This window comes from Carassius gibelio, chromosome B12, assembly GCF_023724105.1.
Source record: "Carassius gibelio isolate Cgi1373 ecotype wild population from Czech Republic chromosome B12, carGib1.2-hapl.c, whole genome shotgun sequence".
Lineage (NCBI taxonomy): Eukaryota > Metazoa > Chordata > Actinopteri > Cypriniformes > Cyprinidae > Carassius > Carassius gibelio.
The window spans coordinates 9,941,970-9,968,339 of NC_068407.1; the positions used below are offsets into that span (position 1 = coordinate 9,941,970).

General features: G+C 36.8%; 2 protein-coding genes across 2 annotated transcripts; both read left to right on the forward strand.

Moving 5' to 3' along the window:
• The first annotated feature begins 479 nt into the window (after positions 1-479).
• On the forward strand, positions 480-15,062 carry kctd2 (potassium channel tetramerization domain containing 2). The gene is made up of 6 exons (XM_052571053.1): positions 480-1,090; positions 7,225-7,333; positions 8,037-8,128; positions 8,678-8,773; positions 9,123-9,248; positions 11,702-15,062. The coding sequence occupies exons 1-6, from the start codon at positions 740-742 to the stop codon at positions 11,729-11,731; spliced, it is 804 nt and encodes a 267-aa protein (XP_052427013.1). The 5' UTR covers positions 480-739; the 3' UTR covers positions 11,732-15,062.
• Positions 15,063-15,476: 414 nt separating this feature from the next.
• Positions 15,477-25,838, forward strand: LOC127968853 (monocarboxylate transporter 6). Its single transcript, XM_052570215.1, has 5 exons — positions 15,477-15,933; positions 17,053-17,505; positions 18,584-18,727; positions 20,057-20,878; positions 24,169-25,838. The coding sequence occupies exons 2-5, from the start codon at positions 17,199-17,201 to the stop codon at positions 24,414-24,416; spliced, it is 1,521 nt and encodes a 506-aa protein (XP_052426175.1). The 5' UTR covers positions 15,477-15,933; positions 17,053-17,198; the 3' UTR covers positions 24,417-25,838.
• Positions 25,839-26,370: the final 532 nt, after the last annotated feature.

Here is a 26,370-nt window from a genome sequence, read left to right on the forward strand (position 1 = left end):
CCCAAGGTTTCCAGAAATCCGTCAAAATGGTCTCTCAGTTTGGTTTACTAGGCTACACAATCAGTGCCACAAACTGATCACCTCATGCCATGCCGAATTGAGGCAGTAATTAAAGCAAAAGGAGCCCCTACCAAGTATTGAGTACTTGTACAGTAAATGAACATACTTTCCAGAAAGCCATTTCTTTATTATTATTATTTATTTTATTTATGTTTCTTATTTTTTATTTATTTTGGCTAGTTACCAATGCAGCATATTTTCTTTAATTCACTTGCAATTGTTGAAGTTTAATTTAAGTCTAATATTTATATTTTAGTTAATTTCAGTTACCGGCAATCATGTTAATTGTTTTAGTTTTAAATAAAAATAATATCCACATTATCAATTATTATTATCAAATCAAAAAAAAAATAAAAAAATCCCCCAAATAGAATTGTCCAGACTTTTATTTTGTCACATATCGATTTACTTGACCGGGAAGTGATATGTTGAATTTTACCCATAATATTTGTAGCTTACATGGGTCGTTTGTATAAACAAATCGTATCGGTGTAGCGTTTTTGGGGAATTTTGAGATATGTCGCCTCGCTTGCGCGTTACTAACACACCGCGACGTTTTTGTCATCGTTATCAGCGCGTGTAAACCCGGCCTGTTCAGCGTAACAGCGCCGTGCGGAGCGCTAAATAAAGGCATTTAGAGTCTGATCAAGACGGAACTGACTGTTTGTGCTGCGAAAATATGGCAGAGTTGCACGTTGAACCCAGCGCGAATGGCATCATCGAGCAGACCGAGCATTGTGAATTCAGAGGCTCCGTGAACGTTAGACTCCCCTCGCCAACACTGTTGATTCCGCCCCGGAGCGGCTTGTCAAGTCCAGGGGTCTCCGGCTCCAGAGCAGTGTTTGGGTTCCCTATGAAGAGCAACCCCACTTCCCCATCACCAGAAGCTACGGAGAAACCAGGAGCTCGGTGGGTTCGGCTCAATGTCGGGGGAACCTACTTTGTTACAACCAAACAGACCCTGTGCAGGGATCCCAAATCGTTTCTGTATCGATTATGTCAAGAAGATCCAGATCTGGATTCGGATAAGGTAAGGCTCGGTTTACTCCTGTAAAGCATGCATCACGCCTTAATATAAATCATTCATTTTTAATGTGTATACAATTATAATGCATACATTCACGTTTAGTCATTCAGCAGACACTTTTATCCAAAGCAAATGAAGACAATGGAAGCAATCAAAATCAATATGATATGCAAGTGATAACAAGTCTCAGTAAGCTAAGCTTAATGGTGTACACTTAGCAAGTTAAAAATAAATAAATAATAATAATAATAACCTGAAGTAATACATTAGGTAAAGTGGTGGTTTTATAGGCAAACATCAGTCCCTTGAATTGATATGTTACATCCTCTGATGTATTTTAATGTGTTTCTGTGTTCTGGTGTTTTGTTTGTTGTCTCTGCTTTTTTTTTTTTTTTTTTTTTTTTTTTTTTACCATCAAATCAAATTCTCTTAGCCTAACCACCAAAGCAGGGTCAAAACGTTCTATTGAGTCTTCGTTAAGAAAAACCTCAGGCACAAAACTCATTGTGCCCTCAGGTTCTCCCATGTGTTCCACTGAAGACATTGGTAAAATTTCTTAATATATTTTATTACCCCTTTTCTTACACCTCCCTCGGTACAATAATATAAAAAAACTCCGCAATTAACAAAAAATCTTTTTTCTACATTTTTCAAAAACTTCTAAGGATGGAGAAAGGGTAAAGGATATTAAAGGGTTAGTTCAGCCAAAAATGAAAATTAAGCCATAAATTACTCACCCTGAAGTCATCCTAGGTGTATATGACTTTATTCTTTCAGACGAATTCGAGTTATTTAAAACATTTTCTTTGATCTTTCAAGTTGTTAGATGCAACCTAGCGGGTGTTGCACTGCATTGGTCCATGAGAAGTTTAATATAAACCGCATCCATTGAAAAAAAGAATCTCACACAGCTCTGTGGGTGAACAAAGGCCTTCTGTAGTGAATCGATGCGTTTTTGTAGGAAAAATAGTTATATTCAAAATGTAATAATCACTTTAATCTAGCTTGCGTTCACAGTTGTAAACGAAGCAGTTCAGGGGGAATGACGTATGAGGTTAGCATTGTGCCAACTTTGTCTGAAAGAAGAAAGTCAAATACACCTAGGATGACTTCAGGGTGAGTAATTTATGGCTTAATTTTTTTTTTGCTGAACAAACCCTTTAAATCAAATTCCTTTACCCTGTACCTCTCCACCAAAGCGAAGACCACCCAAAACAGACCAGAAGCTAAAGGCACTGTACTTTTCAATAGAGTGTTCACGTCACATTATCAATGAGCACCCGCACCTTATAAAAAAATATGAGACAAATCTCCAACCAAAACGAAACAAAGACACAATTTTGAATCTCAGACAAGCCCCCATTGTTACATTTCTAAATTAGTTTTGGGGACAATATAGAAACAAACAATAAAATGAATGGAGGGGAGACATTGATGTATCCGTCTCCAGACCCAGAAGCAATACACAACACTTTTTTTGTTGCTCAGAAATGGCAGTTTTATTTAGGGTAGGTGGATTAATGTAAAAAAATGTGTTGCGATAATGTGATAAGCTCGTGCCTATCTCCTAAACAAAACAACGATGAAGAAGTGTAGGCAATGTAGGTTTGAGACTGGCACCAGTGGTCAGAATATTACAGACAAAATAATAATGTTTAGCAGCAGTTCAGAGTCAAGTATCATGTTTGCAATACAAAAGAACCATTCCATAAACAGTCCTTTATCAGAATTGTGAATGTCTCATAGTCTGGAAACTTTAGCATGATGCAGAAAAAAAAATATTGGAGTCAGTTTGTTACTTTATTTTATTAGTGTTCATTTAACTAGATAAATTATTACACCTTTTTATATTTTATGTGATGTAATTTTTGTTAAAAACAAAGGTTTATTATTGTATATACGTTTTGCATTTTATTGTTACGGTATACCCTTTAAATTAACTTATTGAAAGAAAAACAGCAGCAGCAGTGTGGTGTACCGTATTTGGTTGCTACCTTATATCTTCACTCTTTCCTTTCACTCTTTTAATGGCTTTGGAAAACTTGTCTCGGATATTTCTCTGCATCGCTTTTTGCATAACTCCAGGTCGTCGACACCAAGCTTCGTTGCAATTCTTTCTAGGAATGAAATACTTTATCTGAATCTTTAAAGTCTCTCCGCGAGCGACCGTACAGGTGGGATATATTTGTGCAGCTCAGCTATTCGAAACTCAAGTGTATTCAGGAGATGTTGCTCTCCCGTAGGACCTCCACAGAAAGTGGAACGAACCGGGGAAAAAAACTGCACGTCAAAGAACGTGGAGTTCCAGAACAAACCCACCGACTGCGTAACCACCATGGACCAATGGAAGCTCAAAGGTGTTTTGGAGCCAAAAAAAAAACTTCTCCAGAAAGATTGCTTTGGTGATTTATTTCGAACTGCAGAAACAAACTCAAAACAAACTTCGTTTCGGCCTGATTCTGTTCCAATTGGCATCATATATATTTGTTCTTCGATTTCGTTTGAAGTATACACAACTGAGAGCAAGGCAGTCTCGGTTGAATATCCACATCTGAAACCAGACTGGTTGCTGACGAGGAGGTTGTTCTTTGTGAGGAAGGCTAAGACTTGGTTGAACAGCTCATTTTTGCAATAAAAGGAAGGAGAATAACCGGTTTGTAGTTCTCTAAAAGAGATGGTTTAAGTAGAAGGTTCCTTTAGTATTGGGGTTAAACGAGCCTGTTTAAATGCTGAGATAAAAACACCAGTGTGAAGGGATGTGCTAATATTGTGAGTGAGTGCAGGTACAACTGCTGGAGAAATGGCTTGATGGAGATGAGATGGAGTATGATCAAGCTTGACAATCAGTTGGATTATAAGAAAAGATGAGTTTGGAGACTTCTCCCTCAGAGAGTGAAAGTAGCAGTAGCAGAAAGTATCAGTAACACTGTAAGCATCAAGAGATCATGACTGTTTAAGGGGAGGAAGCAAAGATGAAACCATAGCATATAGCCGAGAGTGTGAGAGTGAGCATAGGTTACATTGAAAGATGATGTGAGGAGTGATATGTGTTGTGTCAGGAATAGGGATGTCAATTTTCGATTATTTCCATGATTGATCAGTTTAAATGTATGATCAAAAAAACGATTAATCATTAAACTTAATACTGCAAAATGCATCGATTGCATCTATAGTCACTGGCATGACAGGATGTGCAATGCCACTCAAAACGCAGGCTTCCTCACCTGAATTAAAGGGGTTTTTAGTCTGAATAAAAGTAGGGATGCACCGATACAATACTGAAAACACCAATACCACACATAAATGACTACAAAATGGATTTTTAAATGGTGGATAATGGTGACTGAATGTGATATAAAGAAGCTGTCACGTCCCATAGAAAGGAAAGGAATACATTTCCAATCATTAGAGATAAGCAGACCAGTACCTCCACCTCTTCCAGACAGACGGGGAGTGTGGGAAAATGAGAAATGATTGGAGAGTGCTGCAGGAGTAGCAGTGTCCTGTGGTTTGATCCACGTCTCTGTCAGGTCCATGAGGTTTAGTCTTGAATGAATAGTTATAGATGTTATGAAATCTGCTTTGTTTACTACAGAATAACAAATCCAGAGACCAATAGAAAAATAAAGTAGTGTATTAGCAGACATGGGCAAAGTGTACTGGTTGTTAGGATTGTGCTGCCTATAGTGTGTGATGTGTGGTTTGTGAGTGGGATTGATAGTAGGGATATGGAAATGCATAGTAAGAGTTGGTCATAAAAGCTGAAACCGAAGTGAAGTAAGGTTTGGAAAAGGGGATGAGTCAAATGCGATCTTCATACGAGGGCTGCTGCAACCGCTGCTGGGGTATACTAACCTTTTTATACCGGTTTGAAAAAAACGGAATTTGAATTCAGCTAAACACACTTTACTGTTTATCACAGCAAAGGGCTAAGCAAGAGCACGACACTGACAAGGTATGCGATACTGTACGAGGCCAAACTCAACTTCAGCACATCTCAACACAATAAAACAAGCATTTTCTTGCAAGGAAAATTGCACTAAAAAGTGAGAAAAGAAATAAATACACTTTTGGATCTGCTTTTAACTTCTGCTGATTGACTGCTTCTCTCAAAGAGTATTTCTTTACACTGTCTTTTCTATAGCGCTTGAACACACTTTACTGCTTATCACAACAAAGGGCTAAGCTGGCACGCAACACTGACAAGTACGTCACTAAGTCAGTTAGCTGGATTTGATTGTTGGCGATTTGGCATGATCTTCGATTGGTTGGTTCTTCAAAGCTCATACCAGAGTTGCTGTCATAGCAACAGATCTGTAATCTTAAACCTGCTCGGGAGCAGGATTATTTCATGTAAACAGGATTAGACTGCATCTTTTTAAGATACTTAAAATCTGTCCCAGCCATTACAAGAGTACCCTACTGATCCAGGGACAGTAATTTAAAATAATAATTTAACATTTATTTGAAATTTTTTTTACAATGTTGTGTAGTCTATAATAATATAGACACAGACATTTTTACTCACTGAAATATTTACTTATGATAAAATAATTGCTTTATAATTGTATTGGTGTCTTGCACACATGCTGCACGCTTAATCAATCGCTGCATTACTGATCGTAGTTTCTGGTATCGATACATCTGCCCTTTTTAGGGAACACGAGAACACGCGGTAATCTTAGACTTAATCCAGATAATTTTAATCAAATCCACAAATTAGCCAGACATCAGTTATCACGATTAGAAGATCTGGCATCTTTTAAATCATCTCAGATGTATAAAGCGATGTACGAAGAATGGGCGCAAGGTATGCGATATAGTACAAGACCAAACGCAACTTCAGCACATCTCAATGCAGTAAACAAAACAAGCATTTCCTAGCAATGACAACTGTGCTAAACACTAGTCAGACAATAAATAAATACACTTACAATCTGCTTCTAACTTCCACTGATTGGCTGCTTCTCTCAAAAAGCATTTCTTTACACTGTCTTTTGCTAGCGCTTGAGCACACTTTACTGTTTATCACAACAAAGGGCTAAGCAAGCACACAGGATTGTATTCGTGTATTTGTAATGCACATGGGAGGTCCAGTTTAATCCTGTGCTAAATGAAAATACAATCCAGTTTAAAGGAATAGTTTATCCCAAAATGAAATGCATGTCATTACTCGCTGTCAAGTCATTCCAAACCTGTGAGACATTCTTTATTACGTGGAACACGAAAGGAGATATTCCAAAGAGTGTTGTTAAACAAACAATTTTTGTTGCCATTGCCTTGCATTGTATGGGCAAAAACACAGAGACGGTTCTCAAATCTCCTTTTATGTTCCACAGAATAAAGTATGTGGCTGATTAAATGATAACAGAATTTTTTTCGATTTGGGTGAACTAATGTAGATGGGTTTCTGGAGCTGGTTTCTAGATTGTCTTTTGTCTTTATCTGCTGCAGGCTGGTCGTTATCTGGTTAACAAGTTATCTTTCAATCCAATAACCACCAAGATGACCACCTGGTAGCTAAAAACGTTGCTTTTCCAAGCTGTTCTACCTGGTTGGACCAGCCAGTGACCAGCTAATGTCCATTTTAGACCAGCTAGAAAGAGGTTAAAATTAACCTCCTTGGCTACCTTTGCTTTTGATCAATTGGTTGCTGTTCCAAGATTAGTATATTAGCTTGCATCAGTTGGATCTATAAACTACATTTCATGTTACAAAACACAGCTACCAACCTAAACTCTATATAGCAGGGGTAAACAAGTGTTATTTACAGTTCTGCAGAGGATTTCCTCTCCAAAGTGTTAATTCATTTAAAAATAGCAACCACAGTCTGAAGTCTTCAAAATCACCAGAGCAGTTCATTTAAAAAAAAAAGCTGTTGTTGCTGCACTAATATACTAAAATCATTCAGTATACTGAAGAGTGAATGGACTCACTAACTGGGTTCTCTCAATTCCCACTTAATAACCAGGCATTACTTTACCTGCGCTAATTGAATCAGTGGTTTGTCAAGGGGATTTCACAATTGATTCAGCAATATAACTGCAGGGACCACAACAGTAATGATGAAGTTAAATGCAAATTAAATTGCAATTGCAACAAGCAGTGTTCACACTGTCGGTTGTCTTTTCTCACAGGATGAGACAGGAGCATATTTGATTGACAGGGATCCCACATATTTCGGACCCATCTTGAACTACTTGAGGCATGGGAAGTTGATCATCAACAAGAACCTTGCTGAGGAGGGTGAGATGATCTGGGCAGGCTGCCCTCAAAAACTTCATAATAGAACTGTAATGACCTAGTTTAATTTAGAAACATCATTTATTTTGTGTGGAGAGGGACCTCAGTGTACCTGTGTAAAAGATAATTTCCTGCAGGACTGGTGAGGTCTTGAAAGGCTTACAGTCTGTGTACAAAATTTTCTTTTGTGTGTGTGCGTGTCAGTGCTCCAAATTGTGATGATGGCAATTATTGTGTGATGTGTTTTTATATAATTATTAATCAGTTTGGTCTACTAGTGTATAATTCCTAATCATAGTCTTTTATTGGCATGGGTGTAGCATTAAAAGGATAGTTCTGACATCTTTTACTTGCCTCATATTCCAAACCTATTTTTTTCCTATCTTTTTTTTCTGTTATACACAAAATAATATATTTTGAAAAATGTCAATGTTCTCTGTCCATACAGAGAAAGTCAGTGGAATCCAATGTTGTTGGACCCCAGTGATTTTATTGTATGGACAAACACAATTGAAAAGTTCTGCAAATTCTTATTTTGTGTACTGCAGCAGAAAAAGGTCATACAGGTTTGGAACAATGTGAGGGTTAGTAAATGCTGACTGAATTTTCATTTACGTGTGAGCTATGCTTTTAAGACTATGGATGTTTATTTATTATAAAGCAGTAACCTCATGATAGGTGTTCACTGATTTTCTGACCACTGCAGGTGTTCTAGAGGAAGCAGAGTTTTACAACATTGCATCACTTGTGAGGCTGGTGAAGGAGAGAATACGAGACAATGAAAACAGAACATCTCAGGTATGTGGTAAAGCAACAGTTTACTTTGTGGGCATGTTTTTTGGAATACCGCTATGCAATCTGTCAGAAGATTTGCTAGAATTACTGGGATTGCTCAAAGGAAGTGTTTCACTGTCTATCTTCAAGCACTCTGTCTAAAAGTTCATTTGAGAACAATTTAGGGAACAGCAAACCTTCCTTGAATCAATATTTAAGATGTACAGCTGCCCAGTGCTCAACATTCAGAGAGACATACACAGACTTCTAGACATAATTTGAGAACCTGCTTCAAAGAGGAGTTTAAATCACTAATTTTCTCACCCTCATGTCCTCATGTTTGACTTTATTTCTTCGGTAGAGTGCAAAAGATGTTTTGAACAAAGTGCACGCTGCTCTTTTGCATAAAGCGGAAACGTATGCTTGCATTGTATAGAAAAAAGGACATTCTTTTTGATGTGTATATTGTCATAAAGTCATAAAAATTTGAAAGGACATCCAAAACCTGTGTAGCTTCATACAGACTTATAACTCTGTTTTCGCCCTTAATTCAGAATATTACTGTTTCTACAGGGCCCTGTGAAGCATGTGTATCGTGTATTACAATGTCAAGAAGAGGAGCTCACTCAGATGGTTTCCACTATGTCAGACGGATGGAAGTTTGAACAGGTAGGTTATGTTTTTTTCTTCACTTCTCAAGCATATGTTGTGGTGCTGTTGTCCAGTATAGATGTTGATCCTTTGTCTGGAGTATTTTATCGTAGCATCTTTTAACTCAGACGAACAGAAGATCTCTGGATAGCCACTTTATTTCTTAACAGGTTGTTTTCTTTACATGATCTTACACAGTCATGTCCCTCCATTTTTTTTGTGGCGGTTACAATTGTACTGATTGGAGATGTTTTTGAAAAAACAGAATATGTCTACACCATTCTTTGGGACTTACGTAAGCCATTGTTTTTGTTGCTTATCTGTTCGCTATGGTACAAACTTGACTCAACTTGTCTATATCTTCAAGCTCATAAGTATCGGCTCCTCCTATAACTATGGCAATGAGGACCAGGCCGAATTCCTGTGCGTCGTTTCCCGGGAGCTCAACAACTCAACTAACGGGATTGTTATCGAGCCCACAGAGAAGGCTAAGGTACAATTAACACTTTTTCATATTTCCTTATTTAGTATAATTTCTTTAAAAACTGTGATAACAAACTACCTAACAATAATAATGCATTTTATTTAATGGCGCCTTTCAAAACACCCAAGGTCACCTCACAAGCAACCAAAGATAAAAAGTAAAATACAAATCACTACACTAGACAGAAACACACAACAAACACTCCTCATAAAAAGATAAAGTGCAGTAAAGACTCAATATAACATTATAAAAAAAGCCTGTATAAAAATATATAATACATTTTAAAAGTCAGCAGGCAATCACTTTTGTGGATATCAGGGGGAAGGGAGTTCCATAGGTGGAGGGCAGCATACCTAAAAGATCTGGCACCCATGGTAGTTAGTCAAATCTGAGGTACCACAAGAGATTGAAGATGAGGTTCTGAGAGAACTTGAAGAGGAGCAAACATGAAGGAGTTGAGTAGGGTATCAGGGTGCAAGATTAGTGCATTATGGTGCTTTTTTTTTTAAAGTAAGTAGCAAGATCTTGAATTCAACTCGATACTTTACTGGAAGCCAGTGCAATTGCTGAAGAACTGGAGAAATGTGCTCAGTAGAGGGTGTTCTAGAAAGAACACGAGCTGCAGAAATCTGAACCAACTGGAGCTTATGTAGCAATTTAGAGGGAACACCAGTAAGAAGGGCATTGCAGTAGTCTATACGTGAAGTGACTAGTGCTTGAAAGAGAACTGCTGTATTAGTGTTTGAGACAAAGGAATGAAGATGGTTTATATTATGCAAGTGGAAGTATGCAGTCTGCGTGATACTATTAATTTGAGTTTCAAAGGATAGTGTGCTATCCATAATAACACCCAAACTTTTAACCTGAGAGGAAGGACAGATTGGATTATTGTCAATGTACAAGGAAAAACTATTAGATTTAGACAAAACCGGTCTTAATGCCAACAAGTAGGGCCTCAGTTTTGTTGCAATTTAACTTCAGGAAGTTAGCTTAAAAAGCCAGTCTTTAATTTCAGCTAAACAGCCGGACAGAGATTTTGGAGGAATAGAACCATAAATTGGGTGACCATTGCATAACAATGAAAATGAATACCATGTTTCCTCAAAATGTAACCAAGAGGGAGTATATAAGTAATGAAAAGAAGCAGGCCCAAAACAGAACCCTGGGGAACACCGGTGGTGACTGTAGATCTTCTTGATCTGAAACTTAAATTTACTGAAAGTAAATACACTGAGTGCGTCCAGAAAGATACGACCTAGACCAAGAACAAGAGTGCCAGTAATCCCAATCTCACTAACCCACTTACTACTATTACTAATTAGAATTATCATTGTTTTATAGCCATATTGATATACAGTATAGTCTCAAAAGTTTGGCCAATATATGCATCACTACAAAACAGGCCTTTTTTTTTTCTTTGTAGCATTTTAAAAACTTTTATCAGAAAACACAATTGGATTTCCCCCACATTCTTAATAATAAAAATAATAATAATAATTATTATTATTAATATTTTAAAATCCATATTAATAAATAGTTTCACTGATGCTCTAAAAGGAAAAATTATGCATTAAGAGCCAGGGAGTTAAAAAAAAAAAAAACTTTGAGCAGAATGGAGAGGTGTACATTTTTCTTATTTTGCCTAAATATCATATTTTTTTTTATATACTACTGCCCTTCAGAAGCTACAGAAGATAGTTACATGTTTCCCAGAAGACAAAATAAGTTAAATTTCCCCTGATCTTTAAATTCTAAAAGTTTCACCCCTCAGCTCTTAATGCTTGATTTTTTTTTCCTTCTGGAGCATCAGTGAGGGTTTGAAAGTAGTTGAATATGAGTACTTCAGTTGTCCTCGGTGTTAAAATATATACAGAAAACACACTTTAATAAACTATATGGGTTATTTTGCTTAACTACATTAGCATTCAGGAACCCGCCCTTCATCGTTACACAGGGCGGATGAGAATGAGCTGCTCTGGGGTAAAGGCGAGAGGAAATTCCATGCCATTGTCCCGGTGCTCAAATTTCTCTGCGTATTGACTGCTATTAAAGAAGCCATTACCACTTCCATTTTGGGTTATGTGCTGATAGTATGATATGTTGGATTCTGAAACTGCTCCCTCCTGCAGTTTCTCCTCCCTTCCTTTCGCTGATATGATATGACAACATGTAAACTTTTGAATGGGGTCATTTTTATAAATTCAACTCTTATTTTCTCTCGTGGATTATATGTAAACATATTTTATGTGAAATATCTTATTTTGGTAAAATGGTAAAACCTTTTTTTCGGATTCTGAAAGGGGGATGTAACCTACAGACCTCAACTGTATACTGTATTTATATAATTTATTTATTTAAATAATGAAAGAGGATGTTAGTTTTCCTTAACTGCCATAGCAGACTGATGAGAAAATATAAAAAAAAATTGTAGAGCTCATCATTATCCACATGTTTCTCCACAGATCCTTCAGGAAAGGGGGTCCAGGATGTGAGGAACCTGGTGCCTGAGCCCACACAGATGTCCCATCCCTCTCTTCCTTTCTGCAGATTTCCCTCCACCATACAGCTGACACCAAGTTCATCAGCCCACCACCACCACTTCACCCTTCTCTCCTCCCTTGTGCCTTTCCACTGTGGGGGTTTCAGTCCCCCTCCTCCCTGCAGTGCTGCAACATTAAACGATCAGCACCACCACTAACTATCACCGCTGTTATTGACTAATCAAAAATGTGTCCAAGATTAAACCTCAGACCATCACCTTTGATGCAAGACTGCTCAGAGAAAGGATTACAGGGAAGGATACATCATTCATCCTAATGCTTATTTATGCAGACTTCATCGTCATAATCCTCCACATATCTCGGTCAGTGTCATCATAATCTTTACAGCTGCTCTTTTAAGGGGTGTTCAGTTGCCCCTGTTGGTTCGGCTGTGTCCACTTGACCATAATCTCCTCAGGACTACCAAATGGCATGCAAGATAGACCGTCAATACAGCTTCTCATAACAACCACATTAACTTACACTGTAAATCATTAGCATCATTTCAGCATTCATTTCCCATTGACTTGTCAGACAGAGAGCACAGCAGATGGAGCAACTGATAAAACGAAGACAGCGGCTTTTGAACATGCAGTATTTTGTCTTCAATGCGACATGCTTCTTTTGTTAACTACCCATTCACCCATCTGGAAAGGACCAGAGGAGAAGGGAGAACTCATGCTGCCAATTGTCCAGTCAGATGCCCCAAAACGTGTGTCCATCGCTGTCAAGATGTCTCACATTTCCAATTTGCTCTGGATGACTTTTGTCATCTTGGATTTTTTTATTATTTTTTTGCCTTGTCGCTGTGGATATTTCAAAACAGGAAATTAAAAAAAAAAACTACGAAATATGTGGTTTTAGGGCATGCGAGAATTATGTATATTCAAAACATATGTATTATAAAAAGGCCGAATGGAAGTCATGTAATTGTTGATATCTGTGCCATTGTAGTGTTTTTTTTTTTTTTGTGTGTGTGTTTATCAAGACAAATTTCTATATTTTATTGGGGAAGGTTCTGAATCAATGTACCCTAATGTACTTTTTTTTTTTTTTTTTTTTTTTTCTGGTTGCCGAGATGTTAAATTGTTCGGTTGTGTTTTTCCTTTTAACTTTTCGATGACTGGAAAAAAAAAACAAAAACAAAACAAAACAGGAGACTATTTATATAGAGGTGTTAGGCTTACATGGTCCAGGTGGTTCAGGAGACCTTTGTTGCTGGACATAGTGCCCACAAGTTTTGAGTCAGGGCAAAACTGCACTAGTGGCTCTTTGTTGCATTTTTTTGACACCAGATCTAACTCTCCCAGTAACATTTTGGCTACTTCACTGTTTAACTCGTTTTTGTTTGAAGTCTGATCATGTCAATGGAATGTTTTTGAATGTAAAGGGCTCCGAATATTATACAACGTTCTTGCCATTTCTTATTTCAACATCGAATATAATTTCAGGTAAATCATTTGAAGTTTCCTTCATTTTAACATTGAAGCTGTCTTTGAAACTGGTTGCCCTTGTTGTTTAGCAGCAGATAAACTTGATCTCCTGTTGTATCTCCTGTATTTAGTTTTTTTAAATATTTACATTGTGGTTTCTCTGAATCCATTGTGATGACATCACAAATTGTCCGTATTTGAATGTTATCCAGGCTGTATTTTGGTTCTTCGGTTCTTCTTATCTATCAATGAAATATTGTTGAATCTAGGGGTCGGTCTAAGATGGCATCATGTATACGTGGACTTATTTTACCTTTTTACACCCATGTCCTTTGGTTTATCATATCAAGAAAGCAAAGTACTTGAGTTTGTGAGCTACTTTGTTGTTGGCTTTCCCTTTCTTTGGATGTGTTAATGTTTTCCGCCTCCTGGAGAAAGTTTATTTGTTCATGCTCAATTATTAGTCATTGAAGTCCTTGTAATGGGATCTCTGCTCTCTTAAGGGATCCTATTGTACATTTCCATTGTTCAAATAGGTTTAAGGTCTAATTTCAAAGAAGAATCCTGGATTCAAATCTAGGCGGCGCTGTTTAAGTCTCTCTCTGTCCCAGTTATTTGTCTAGTGTTGTGCCTTTGACTTGTCGTGCCCTACATGTCTTTGCTCCTCGATTACTCTTCTTTAAAGACAGAAATGGTGTTTATTTCATGCTTGTTTTGACTAAGTCAATTCTGTTCCTTGACTCAGATACTGACTGTGCCTGTTTCCCCTGAGTTTGTTATTGTTCTTGTTTAAGTGGTTCATCTGTATTTAGCTTTTCAACTGTTGCCCCATTGCACTTTTCATTTTGCACCTAGCTGTTTTATAATGTTCTCACCGTGTGGATTTTGTTTTTATTTTTAGAGTCCAACCCCATGTGAGGCATAAGAAAATGTCATGAGCAGTCTCAAGTTTTATTTAGGAAACTTGGGAATATAGATGTCACATTGACTGCTAATGCTTTAGCACTTGAGATTGTGAGATTTCTGTGTGTCTTTTTTTCCTTAGTAATCTACTATTCTTCTTTAGGTCTTGTGCCCCGTGTTGTTTAAGATCAAACAAAAAGATATATAGATAAAGATATTTTCTTTGTGATAAAATATATATGCTATTCTGAAAAACAGGAGGTTGGCATTTTGGAACGCCAACTTGGAAGCATGCAATGTGTCGGGTATATAATGTTATATACTGGGATGTTGTCATAGTGTAAAGGTGAATTGGTGCATGGACAGTTGAAAGATGGTATTAATAATATTTCATAAGTGGAACTTCAAAGAAAAATATGGCCCTATTTTAACTGTTCTGTACAGAAATCTATAAACTCAAACACAGTACTACTGGAAAAAACATGCTTGCTGAGGCTAAATATGCTTATGCAACACCACATGTATCTGATAAAAACAGCTTTCGACCAATGTTTTTCAGCTGGCCAAAAGTGCAGACCTCTGCCATAACTTAATAAGGTCCATATTTAACATGTGTTGTTTTCTGCTGCCATAATAGTTAGTCTACAACACCTGCATGCTTTACTATCCAGTACACACATTTTAACATGCTAAAAACCTGCTCTTTCATCAGATGTTTTGGGTGTATTGCATTGTCAACAGTATTGATGTAAAGTGTCAAATATGTCACTAGGTTGATGAGTTTGTGGAGCTAAGTGTTCTTGAAATGGGTAGTCTTGATCAGAATGTCTTTTTCTTTTTCTTTTTTTTTCATGTTTAAAGTTTGTCTTCTGATGCAGTTTTCTTGCAGTGTACAGATTGCAAAATGATAATGTATGATTTTTATCATAAAATGTGTTTGTGTTTCAGACTTGTGGCGTGCTTATTTTGTTTACAATGGTTAACGTTAGAACTTTGTTTTCTAAATGTAAAACCATAAAAAAAAATGTTTTTAAATTAAACAAAATTGAGATTTTGCTCACAATGGTCATTTCTGGACTGCTAAATATTTTGGAGCCTTATTCAGTTAAATTTGTATTATTAACTATTGGAATGTTTGGTTCATTTGCATTTTTTGAAACCATAATTTTACAATTCCCTGATATCTCATGATATCCGTAGGAACCATGAAAAAAATATATATATATATATATATATATATATATATATATATATATATACCATTTTAACTATATAAAATTCACCCATAAACGACAACCAACCCCATATGACTTTCTTTCTTACATGAAATACAAAAAAGCTGGGCAGAAAGAATAAAGATGTTTTTCTGGATTTAGAACCTGCGTCACGGGATCAGTACTTAACATAATATTAAGTTTGGTTTTAGTAACCCTAATACTTGCTGTAGTTATGGATTTAAAACGCACTTTAATCAAGTATACGAGTTATTTTGCTTAACTACGCTAGCATTCAGGAACCCGCCCTTCAGCGTGACACAGGGCGGATGAGACTGAGCTGCTCTCGGGTAAAGGCGAGAGGAAATGCCATGTTTCGCCCCTGTTTGCAAATTTCTCTGCGTGTAGACTGCTTTTAAAGAAGCCGTTACCACTTTATTCTAGCTCTCCATTTTGGGTTATGTGCTGATAGTATGATATGTTGGATCCTGAAACTGCTCCCTCCCGGTCCGGAGTGTCTCCTCCCTTTCGCTGATTTGATATGACAGTCTCCGCAGCTCAGAGACACACCGCTGGCATGGATGCCTGAAACTGCGCTGAAAAGGTTCGTTTGTTGTTTATTACATTATTATTATTATTCCAAACTTTGGATTGTGTCGTTTTTGAGACTGGCAGTACGTTTGGTTTAAAGAACAGGATGAATGTTGACACTGAATTAGAGACCCCGGTGTTGTGGCTGATTTCAGGTAACGTTAATTTCAATAAAAAGACCGTTTGTTTGAACAGCTTACTTACGGGCTATAACTTAGCCGTTCAGACATGTCTGAAGTGTTTTACGTATTTTCGTAGCACTTGTTTAAAAAAAAAGGTCGCACGTGCGCGTCGGTTTTCTTTGTTGTTCTTAGTCGCTTCTTCCTGAACAGCAGAAATATCATGATGTTCAGAACACCACAAAAATGTCATGATGTTCAGAACACCACAAAAATGCCACGATGTTCAGAACACCCTAAAACAGCTGTAGAAACTGAGCAACAGTGGTGGAGATTATCATTAATCTAAGTCAAATCTTTTCATTCGTTGGTTCACCAGTAGGTGGCGACACATGAATGTATTTTTTCTGTGGCTAGCAAATAATCGAGTCCTTGAATCATTCACACAGGTGATTCTCTAAAAACAGAAAATCTTTAACGATTTAAACGAATTTAAATTTGGCTAATTTAAATTGGCGAATAAGCCTTTATCAGAATTATAGACTTGACTTTAATCAAACTGTAGAAAAGACAGCAATAATAGTCTAAATAAATAAACAGTTTCAACAAAAAAATAAGTTGCTTTTATTGGTTATGTGTACTTTTTAAATATTGTCCTGCCATTAATTTGATTAATCCAATAAAAAGCTGCTTCACACCACTCAATGCTATTTCCTGGCTACAGTTAGCTTCCTTGTTAGATAGCCTAAATATTAACTTGGTAAGGCCAAACAAACCGTGAAAAATGTCTTTGGATGGATGTGAAGAAATACCTCTCATGTCTACCTGAACTTGAAAGGTAAACAAAGAGGAATTTGACAAGTTCATACCAGCAACTTAGCTTCGTGGGTTCACCAGTATTTTGCATTATATTTTCTTTATTTAAAATTGTTAGTTTTTTTAAATATTGTGTGTTTAATTTTTTACAATGTTTGTTTAATAAGATTAGCTCTTTGTCCTTTTTTTGTGTATAGGGGTATAGCAAGCACACTTTATTTGGAGGATATAGAATATGCAAGGATGTGTTTAGCTGCTCTTCTGCTGCTGACGGCCCAAAGCTCCACGGATCAAGTGGAAAACCCCAGACACCAGTGACTTGGTTACCATCAGATTGGAAAATATGGCACCTCCGCAACCTTCCAGCATGGAGGAGCAGTCAGGGGAGCTATGTGAGCCTGAATCTGAGGAGGGAGAAAAACAAGGACCAGGATCCCCTTCTGATCAAGCTCATCTAGTTACCTACGATGCTCCGGATGGGGGCTGGGGATGGGTGGTCCTGGTGGCTACCATCCTTGTCTTGGCTCTGACGCTGGCCTTCCCCTCCTGCATTGGAATCTTCTACCTAGATCTTCAGGAAGAATTTCAGGCCAGTAACAGTGAGACGTCTTGGGTGCCGTCGATAATGACGTCAGTTTTGCACGCCGGAGGTGAGGATGTTATAGAGAAAAAGCAATAGCACAACAAAATCACAATGCAAAAAAGACGATAGTTCTAAACCGGTTTCCTCAACATACTGCCTATCTTTTATTGGTTGTACAAATAAGAAATCCCACCTCCAAACTTATGGTTTTCCAAACAGGAGTTTGTGAGCGAATAATGAATTATATTAAATGTCATATTAAAACTGCCAAAGTAGCAATGTGAGATATTTTCCCACAGTAGCAATATATGACAAAATAATAATAAAAAAAAAATTCAGACAAATTCATGCAGCCCTATATTTATTCATAATTTTAAAATAAAAACTATACAATTTGGGAACCCCTGAGCCAACATTGCTGAGTCAAACTGGTCGAAAATACGGAGCAATATTTTGAAAGCGCCACAGAGTTACAGTGTTTACATTTTTGAGGGAATCAACATATGAATGAATGGCTTACTTATACTGTACTTGTGTCTGCATATTAAACCAAGTTTAATCTTAACTGACATTTAACTTGCAAAAATGCTTCCAATCCAGAGACTTATGTTACTTTTGCAGCAGCTTTAAAAACACAAACACTTATATGTATTTAATATTGTTATCCTCTTTTATTAATAAAGCTTTTTTTACATTCTGTTGCTCTATGCAAACTTTGGTTTAATCAGATGTAAAACAGGTAGAAGTATTGCATTGAATGCATTAAATGAAATGCATCCCCCTGAGAGAAGGAAGTTGTGGTCATTATTTGATCTGATTTAGGCTGATAAGTCATACTAAACCAGCAGAGATGGCAATTTGACATCAGAGTTTGACATGTCTGCTGTGAATTGTGCTTTTCTTGTAGTTATTTATTACACACACTTCATTGTACCTCTTCAAATGCCATACATCAATTACTTGTGAGAGTGTTGATGTTTCACTTAACATATCTGAACAAGGCAGATCATTGTTCTAGGGTGGTGTCTTGAGTAGCTGGCTGTGGAAAACCTGAGATGTAGGAATATGGCACGTCATGCTGGGGTTTGTTCGAGTAAAACATATAAAATAAAAGCTATTTTTACCCTTAAGTGTTTTTCTTGCAGGCCCTCTGTGCAGTATGCTGGTGGAACGCTTTGGTTGCCGGGCGACGGTGATGTTTGGGGGAGTTCTGAGTGGTTTTGGGATGGCAGTCAGCTCTTTCTCTCATTCCATCGTTGACTTATACATCACCACTGGGGTCATCACAGGTCAGTAATGCTGGGTACACACCACAAGCTAATCTGGCTGATTTTGGGCCGATTTCTCCCCTTTCGACAATCCTAGGAAATGTCTGTGGTGTGCTGTCTTTGTCACATCATGACACACATCATCACTTTAGGAGTAAAACAGTCCTCATGTTTGTGGTCTCTCACATTTTGAAAATGATATGATTTTAAAAGTCTTTTAGTGTGTACCCAGCTTAAGCCCCCAGAGGAAGTGATTATGATATCTTGTTTGATCTGTAAGAAGAGACAAAAGGGAAACATACATAAACCTCCTTGTGATTTCATAAAGAGTTATCACTGAGCACTTTACCAGCTGACCTTATATGAATATGAATACAAAAGTGAAGATTCAGATTTTAAAAAATTGTATGTACTGTAGCAACAAGCAGAGTTATGTGACCAGTAAAAATAAGTAAATGTGAAAAATAAAAGTTATTATTTATTATTAATTTATCATTCATTAATATATTATTATTATTATTATTATTATTATTATTAATAAAATAATTTACATTATTTAAACAATAAATACATGTATTAAATAGCTCAGATAGGCAGCATGGAAGCAAATAATACATGAGAATTTGTGATATTATTAATTGATTATTAAATATAAATACAATAATGATTGTTGTCTGTTATATACTTTTAATATTTTGAATAAAAAGCTAAATATTTTTGTTATCTTTATTGTGATAAATTATTATTATATTGATAATTAATATGATCAATAAAATACTATTTTTATTATTTTTATTCCTTACCAAATTTATTATAGGTTTTAATTAATTAATTGATGATAACTTATTATATGATATACTACTAATAATAAATCCCTTATTAATAATTTGATTAATAATTATTTAAACCATCATCATTTATTATTATATTAACAGTTACAGATTTAATGTGTTTATACTTCTATTTATATTCTTAAATTATATACAATTAATAATAATAATGAATGCATTTGTTTTAAATAGACTGGTTATCAATTTATAAACGTATTATAACAACAACAACAACAATTGTTTTATTTACAGTTACAGATTTAACTTATTTATTATTAATACTTAAATGATATATAACTAATAATAATACATTTATTTTTAATTGATTGATTATTAAACCACATTTAATGACAATAAATATTGTTTTTATATAAATATATATTTATAAATTCAGTAACGACTTAGATGTATATACATTTACAGTTTTGATCGCTTGCATGGAATTGAATTATAGGTGTTTACTGTTACCAAAGTACTATGAACTTCATCCAGCAGTCATAACTCTCTGTTTGCTTCACAGGTCTGGGTTTCTGTTTCAGCTTCCAGGCCGCGGTCACTATACTTGGCCACTACTTTGTGCGCCGTCGTCCGTTCGCCAATGCGATGTCCTCCACTGGCACTGCTCTGGGTCTGTCTACATTGCCTTTTTTAGGTGACTATCTGCAGAGTACGCTGGGCTGGAGAGGGAGCTTTCTGGTGCTCGGTGCTGTGCTGCTCAACTGCTGTGTTTGCGGAGCCGTTATGAGACCCGTCAGGCCTCGCAAGCCCAGAAAGTCAGAGGTGAAGAGCAACGGTCCAAGACCCGCAGGCAAAAAGAGATGCGTGCTGGGGATCTTTCAGGGTTTAGCATCGTTCCTCAGAAAACACATGGCCTTTGACCTCTTCTGTAGTAACCCTAGATTTCGGGTGTTTTCATTGGGCATCACTTGGATGATGCTGGGGTTTGTGGTGCCGCTTATTTACCTGGTCCCATATGCAACGGCTCACAAAATGGATCCAAGCCGAGCCGCCCTGCTGCTCTCCATCCTGGGCTTTGTCAACATCATTGTGCGGCCTCCCGTCGGAGTGCTCTTCAGCCTGTCCTGGTTTAAAGGTCGACATGTCTACTTTTTCTCAGCCGCACTCTTCATAAATGGGCTCAGTAATAGTATCTGCTGCATTTCTGCCAGTTTCCCAGTGCTGTTAATGTATGTCCTGACGTATGGACTGTCCATGAGCCTAGTAGGCTCACTGATGTTCACCGTCCTGATGGACACAGTGGAGATGAGTCAGTTCCCATCTGCGCTTGGCCTTATATCTATCATGGAAAGCGTTACGCTGCTAATTGGACCTCCTCTCGCAGGTAACTTGAAAACCTTGTTTTGAATTATGTATCATGTCACTGCCTGAATGTGAATGACTCACAGAACACAGCCCAGACATGATCTATAGGCATCTAAACTCCAGATACCACCCTTTGAAACAGACAGAGATTGTTGTAAATGTGGTCATGCTGGTATTTCAGCTTATGTCCCTACCCTAGACTTGAGACAACAAGTATGGGTTCTGTGGACAGCAGAGGCGTTTCTAGGGCCAATCCCTCAATCAAAAAAAGTATACATATTTTACTCATATTTTGATAGATTTTTTTTGAAAGTGTTATGGATATGTAGATGTAAATAGCCATGCCCTGCAGTAGACAGTCATTCAAAACCTGCACAGGCTATAAACAGCTGCTTCATTGTCGACAGACATTTTCAAACAATGGGTTGTAGGAACTGTAAATATTTGCCTCATAAATATGCAAGCCCTCATAAACAGTACATTTTGTAACATAAAAGGTGGTTGACATGAACTTTCATAAAGTCAACATGTCTTGAAGTGTGACATGATACTACTTTACATCTAAAACGATTTAAAAAAAAGGGTAACTATTTTGCAAGCAGCTTTATAGCCTATTTATTGAAAGTCCTTACAGAACATTTGCACTACATTTGCCATAACACGACCACTTATATTTGCTAAATATATCTCTCTTTTTAAATCTTGTTTGCATTTAATAAGGTGTAAATATGTTACATTACTACACTACTTTTAAATGTGTGTGTGTGTGTGTGTGTGTGTGTGTGTGTGTGTGTGTGTGTGACCCTGGACCACAAAGTCTTAAGTGTAATTTTTTCGAAATTGAGATTTATACACCATCTGAAAGCTGAATAAACAAGCTTGGTTCCCCTTGGTTTATGGCTTATCAGGATCAGAAAATATTTGGCCGAGATACAACTATTTGAAAATCTGGAATCTGAGGGTGCAAAAAATCTAAATACTGAGGAAATCACCTTTTAATTTGTCCAAATGAATTCATGGCAATGCATATTACTAATCAAAAAGTTTTTATATATTTTTGGTAAGAAATGTACAAAATATTTTCATGGAACATGAGCTTTACTTTATATCCTAATGACTTTTGGCATAAAAGAAAAATCGATAATTTTGCCCCTTAGAATGTTTTTTTTTTTTTGGTTATTGCTACAAATATACCCCAGCGACTTAAAGGGGGGGTGAAATGCTATTTCATGCATACTGAGTTTTTTACACTGTTAAAGAGTTGGATTCCCATGCTAAACATGGACAAAGTTTCAAAAATTAAGTTGTACGTTTGAAGGAGTATTTCTGTTCCAAAAATACTCCTTCCGGTTTGTCACAAGTTTCGGAAAGTTTTTTCCGAGTATGGCTCTGTGTGACGTTAGATGGAGCGGAATTTCCTTATATGGGTCCTAGGGCACGTCTGCCGGAAGAGCGCGCGCTCCCGTATAGCAGAGCAGAGAGAGCACAACAGATGTTCACTGATCAGAGCGAGAGCGTCGCGAAATGTCACAAAAGGAGTGTGTTTTTGGTTGCCAGGGCAAGACAACCCTGCGCAGATTCCCAAAAGAGAAACAGCGTTAAGGGACCAGTGGATGGAGTTTATTTTTACAGAGCATCAACAGAGTTGTGCAAGTGTTTGTGTTTGTTCCCTGCATTTCGAAGATTCTTGTTTTACAAGCAAGGTCCAGTTTGACGCCGGATTTGCACATCGTTTATTTCTTAAGGATAATGCAGTCCTAACGAAAAAGGGTCACGATCGTGTGTTGGAACCGCAGGCGGTGAGTAAAACTGCTTCAAATATCTCTGTGTTGTTAACTTAGCTATCGGCGCGTAAGCACATCAAGTAAACAACATGCGATGTTGTCATCAAACTGCACTTTCCACATGTAACGTTACAGCTTAAAAAAACAAATTGGAACTTAGTCATTTTCCAAAACCGCTAAGCAAATATATACAGTTTCAGTACATACCACATAGATACTGATTGCTGATGCTGCTCTTGTTCAATTTCAATTTCTGTTTCTGGATCATAAATATACGCTGAATCTGACTGTTAGCCATGGTTTGTTTTGGTTGGTTTTGTCCTCACGGTGTCACAGCTTCCAGACGCTCTCAACGCAAAAGCTTATTCGCGCTCGTGATTCTTTAGCTCCGCCCACACGTCACGCCTCCGACCACTCGTGTTTTTCCGGGAAAAATCGGTACAGACTATCTTTCTCTTATGAATATAATAAAACTAAAGACTTTTTGGAGTTATGAAGGATGCAGTACTACTCTATAGGTACTCAAGATTAACAGGATATTGAGTGAAAACGAGCATTTCACCCCCCCTTTAAGACTGGTTTTGTGGTCCAGGGTCACATATATACATTCAAATACTTATCTACCTAATACTCTACTAATCTGTAGGTATTTATTATTATGTATTATATAAAATTTGTTATACTGTTTATACTGTAAACCTCATATGCTCACGAAAAGCTTCATTAATTTAAAAAGAACAGTAAAAACAGTAATATTGTAAAATGTTATTGCAATCTAAAAGAAAAATATTTTTTCTAAAAATAATCTTTTAAAGATTATTTTAATGCTCATCTTCAGTAGGTTGATCTGCCTTTTATTTTCATTTATTTTTATTATTTAAAATAAACAAGAGCAGGCAAACATGTCATTAAAATGACTAGTTATAGTACCTACAAAATACAATTTCCATTATAAATTCTCATTAATATTACCCTGCAATCTTGTTGTAAATAAAAAGGTTGCGACTGCTCTTATCTCTGGTTTAAATCTGGCTCAGATCAGGAAATGAATGTCCTTTCCTGTCACGTCTCAACTGTCCTGTCAAAGTCAAGTCCCAAAAAATTATTAATAAAAATTTATTCACAGACATGCCCAAACATTCTTTTCACATAAAGAAGAAATCACTATGATCTAGAATTAAAATGAATGTGGGATTGTGTAGCTATCGGTGAGGAGGTGTGTGTCTGTGCTCGAATAAAAAGAATGGAATGTCTGCTCCATTGTATCAGCACTAATCTGGAGTTACATGTTGGTGGGAGCGAAGGACTAGTCAGACTGACCGTTCTTTCCCACACATAAATGTCCTTAGTTGGGACAAGCACTGCCTAGCACCTTGGAGTGCCACTGAGTACATGTTTTTGGCTTAAGGCTCACCCAAATCCTTCCCCACTCATGCACGACTCATGTTTTGGTGCTTATTTTCCAAATAATGGTGATAGAGCAGATTTGTTTTGTATCTGTTATATCTCTGCACCTGTGTTCCAGGAATCCTTGTGGACCGTACTGACCAGTACACGTATGTGTTCATGGCCTGCAGCATCTCAGTGGCCTTATCAGCTCTGTTCCTTATGGTTTCCTTTTACTGGCTGGACTCCCATGATGCAGCCCAGAAGAACAGTTCATCAGCGTCTGGGTCTCCAGCTAAACCTGCAGTCAGTTTGGCCATGGACTACCAGTACAGCAGTGTGCCTACAGATGGGGACAAGACACACAACCCATCATCAGATATATGACCTGGATTAGTTTTCTTTATGTTTTAGATATCGTGATCGTATCAGGTACAAAAATGTTTCTTTGCCATTTATTAGTATCATATAATCTGCTGTTTATAACTTCTTTATTTCAGCATCAAACCCTGCTTGTTTTGTTCATTGTCATATGACACTGGTTTTTGGAAACATCCTGTCTCACATCACTGGCTTGCCTTATACAGTATATTAGGGCCATGGCACTACAATGACATCCGTTAATGCATTCCTCTGAATTCAAGTAAATATTAATAACACTTCTTCATTCCTGATCTAAATGACAGAATGCTGAAGTTGTTTGCCCAGCATTAAGCTATTTCAAGTCAGAAAATGTTGAGCGTTGTGACTGATTTGTTTCATCTCATGCTTATTATATTACATTTCCTCATTTTTGCCTGTTACACTATTCTTCAACAGTTTTAGGTCAATAAGATTTTTGAAAGAAGTCTCTTATGCTCACCAAGTCTGCTTTTAGATGTTAAAAATACAGTAAAATCAGTAATACTGTGAAATATTATTACAATTTTAAATAACATGTTTATATTTTTATATATTTCAAAATGTAAATTATTCCAATGATTAAGCTGAATTTTTAACAGAATTACTCTGGTCTCCAGTGCCTTATGATCCTTCAGAAACTATCCGGTGCTCAAGAAACATTTCTTCTCACTAGTTAAACATAACAGTCATGCTGCTTACATCTTTTGGTTTAGTTATTGTACATAGAAAGTTCAAAAGAACAGCATTTGTTTGAAATAGACATTTTCAGACTTTTAATTTAATGCATCCTTGCTGAATTAAAGTATTAATTTCTTTTAAAAATCTTACTAACCTCAAATGTTTGAACATTACTATATATCTCACTGTGTTGTTGAAAAACACCATGCACTGAATGACCTGACCCTTGAGGAAGATTGTTGGTCTGTTGCGTTTACACATCCAGTTCCCAAAGGGTGGGAAAGGCACTGTATAATAAATCATAAAAAAATTTTTAGCTATTATTGCACAAAGGCTCAAAAGGTTTTCTCAGTAGAAGTACAGACATTTTTTAACCAAGATTTAAAATCAGACTTCATGTTTTCTGGTTCTAAGCGAGTGCTTGAGTATGTCAATGTGACATTGCAAAGGGCCTATTTTTATTGAGTGTCATGAATCAGAAGCATCACATTTCGCTTCATGCTGATTTCTATGGAAACTCCTCATGTACTGATGTTGATCGTCTGGTGGCTCTGTTGATTTGCCAAAGCAAATGTCCAGCTTAAATAAACAGAAAGGGCTACGAGCCTCCTGACAGAGGATCATTTATATCACAATGTATAATACAATACAAAGTATTTACTACAATAAAAAAGTTTATTTCTGTACTCAGTTTAAACTTAATAATAAAGTTTTAAGTAGATAAATGCTCTGGGGTTTTGTTTTTTTTTCTTGTTTTTTTTTTTTTGTACCGGTAAAAAAAGCGTTAAACCTGGGTAACCCATCTACACTTTCTGGTTAATGTTTACAGAAATTCCAACATTTGTGTGAAGTTACATTCTGTCAGACAAACTGTTAATAAATTGTATTCTGTTATCGCAAGCCAATTATAACTGCCTTGAAACGTTTCCGCAAGCAAAAAGTAAAAATAAATAAATAAATAAATAAAATAAAACCCTAGGGTGATGATAGTAAATGTTAAGGGGGTCGCACACCGGAAGAGAAGCGCAGCGCCGCGTCGCGCCACGTCTTTAAAATTCTAACACATTATTCTCTATGTGAGTACACACACCGGCGGCGCCCAGCTACGACTCAGAACGCTGTTCAAATTTCTGCCGCGCCACAGAGCGCCATCCGCATAGTTTTATATAAAAAAAAACCCAGATGTTATAAACTGAAACTGAAATTAAAATACAGCACACTTGTTTCATTCATATAAAACATGAAAAGTGTTTGGTTACGT

Coding starts and splice junctions, on each gene's coding strand:
- kctd2 (XM_052571053.1), top strand. CDS start 740: ATGGCAGAGTTGCACGTTGAACCCAGCGCGAATGGCATCATCGAGCAG. Junction 7,334..8,036: donor CAAGAACCTTGCTGAGGAGG/GTGAGATGATCT, acceptor TGACCACTGCAG/GTGTTCTAGAGGAAGCAGAG. Junction 9,249..11,701: donor AGCCCACAGAGAAGGCTAAG/GTACAATTAACA, acceptor GTTTCTCCACAG/ATCCTTCAGGAAAGGGGGTC.
- LOC127968853 (XM_052570215.1), top strand. CDS start 17,199: ATGGCACCTCCGCAACCTTCCAGCATGGAGGAGCAGTCAGGGGAGCTA. Junction 18,728..20,056: donor CACCACTGGGGTCATCACAG/GTCAGTAATGCT, acceptor TTTGCTTCACAG/GTCTGGGTTTCTGTTTCAGC. Junction 20,879..24,168: donor AATTGGACCTCCTCTCGCAG/GTAACTTGAAAA, acceptor CCTGTGTTCCAG/GAATCCTTGTGGACCGTACT.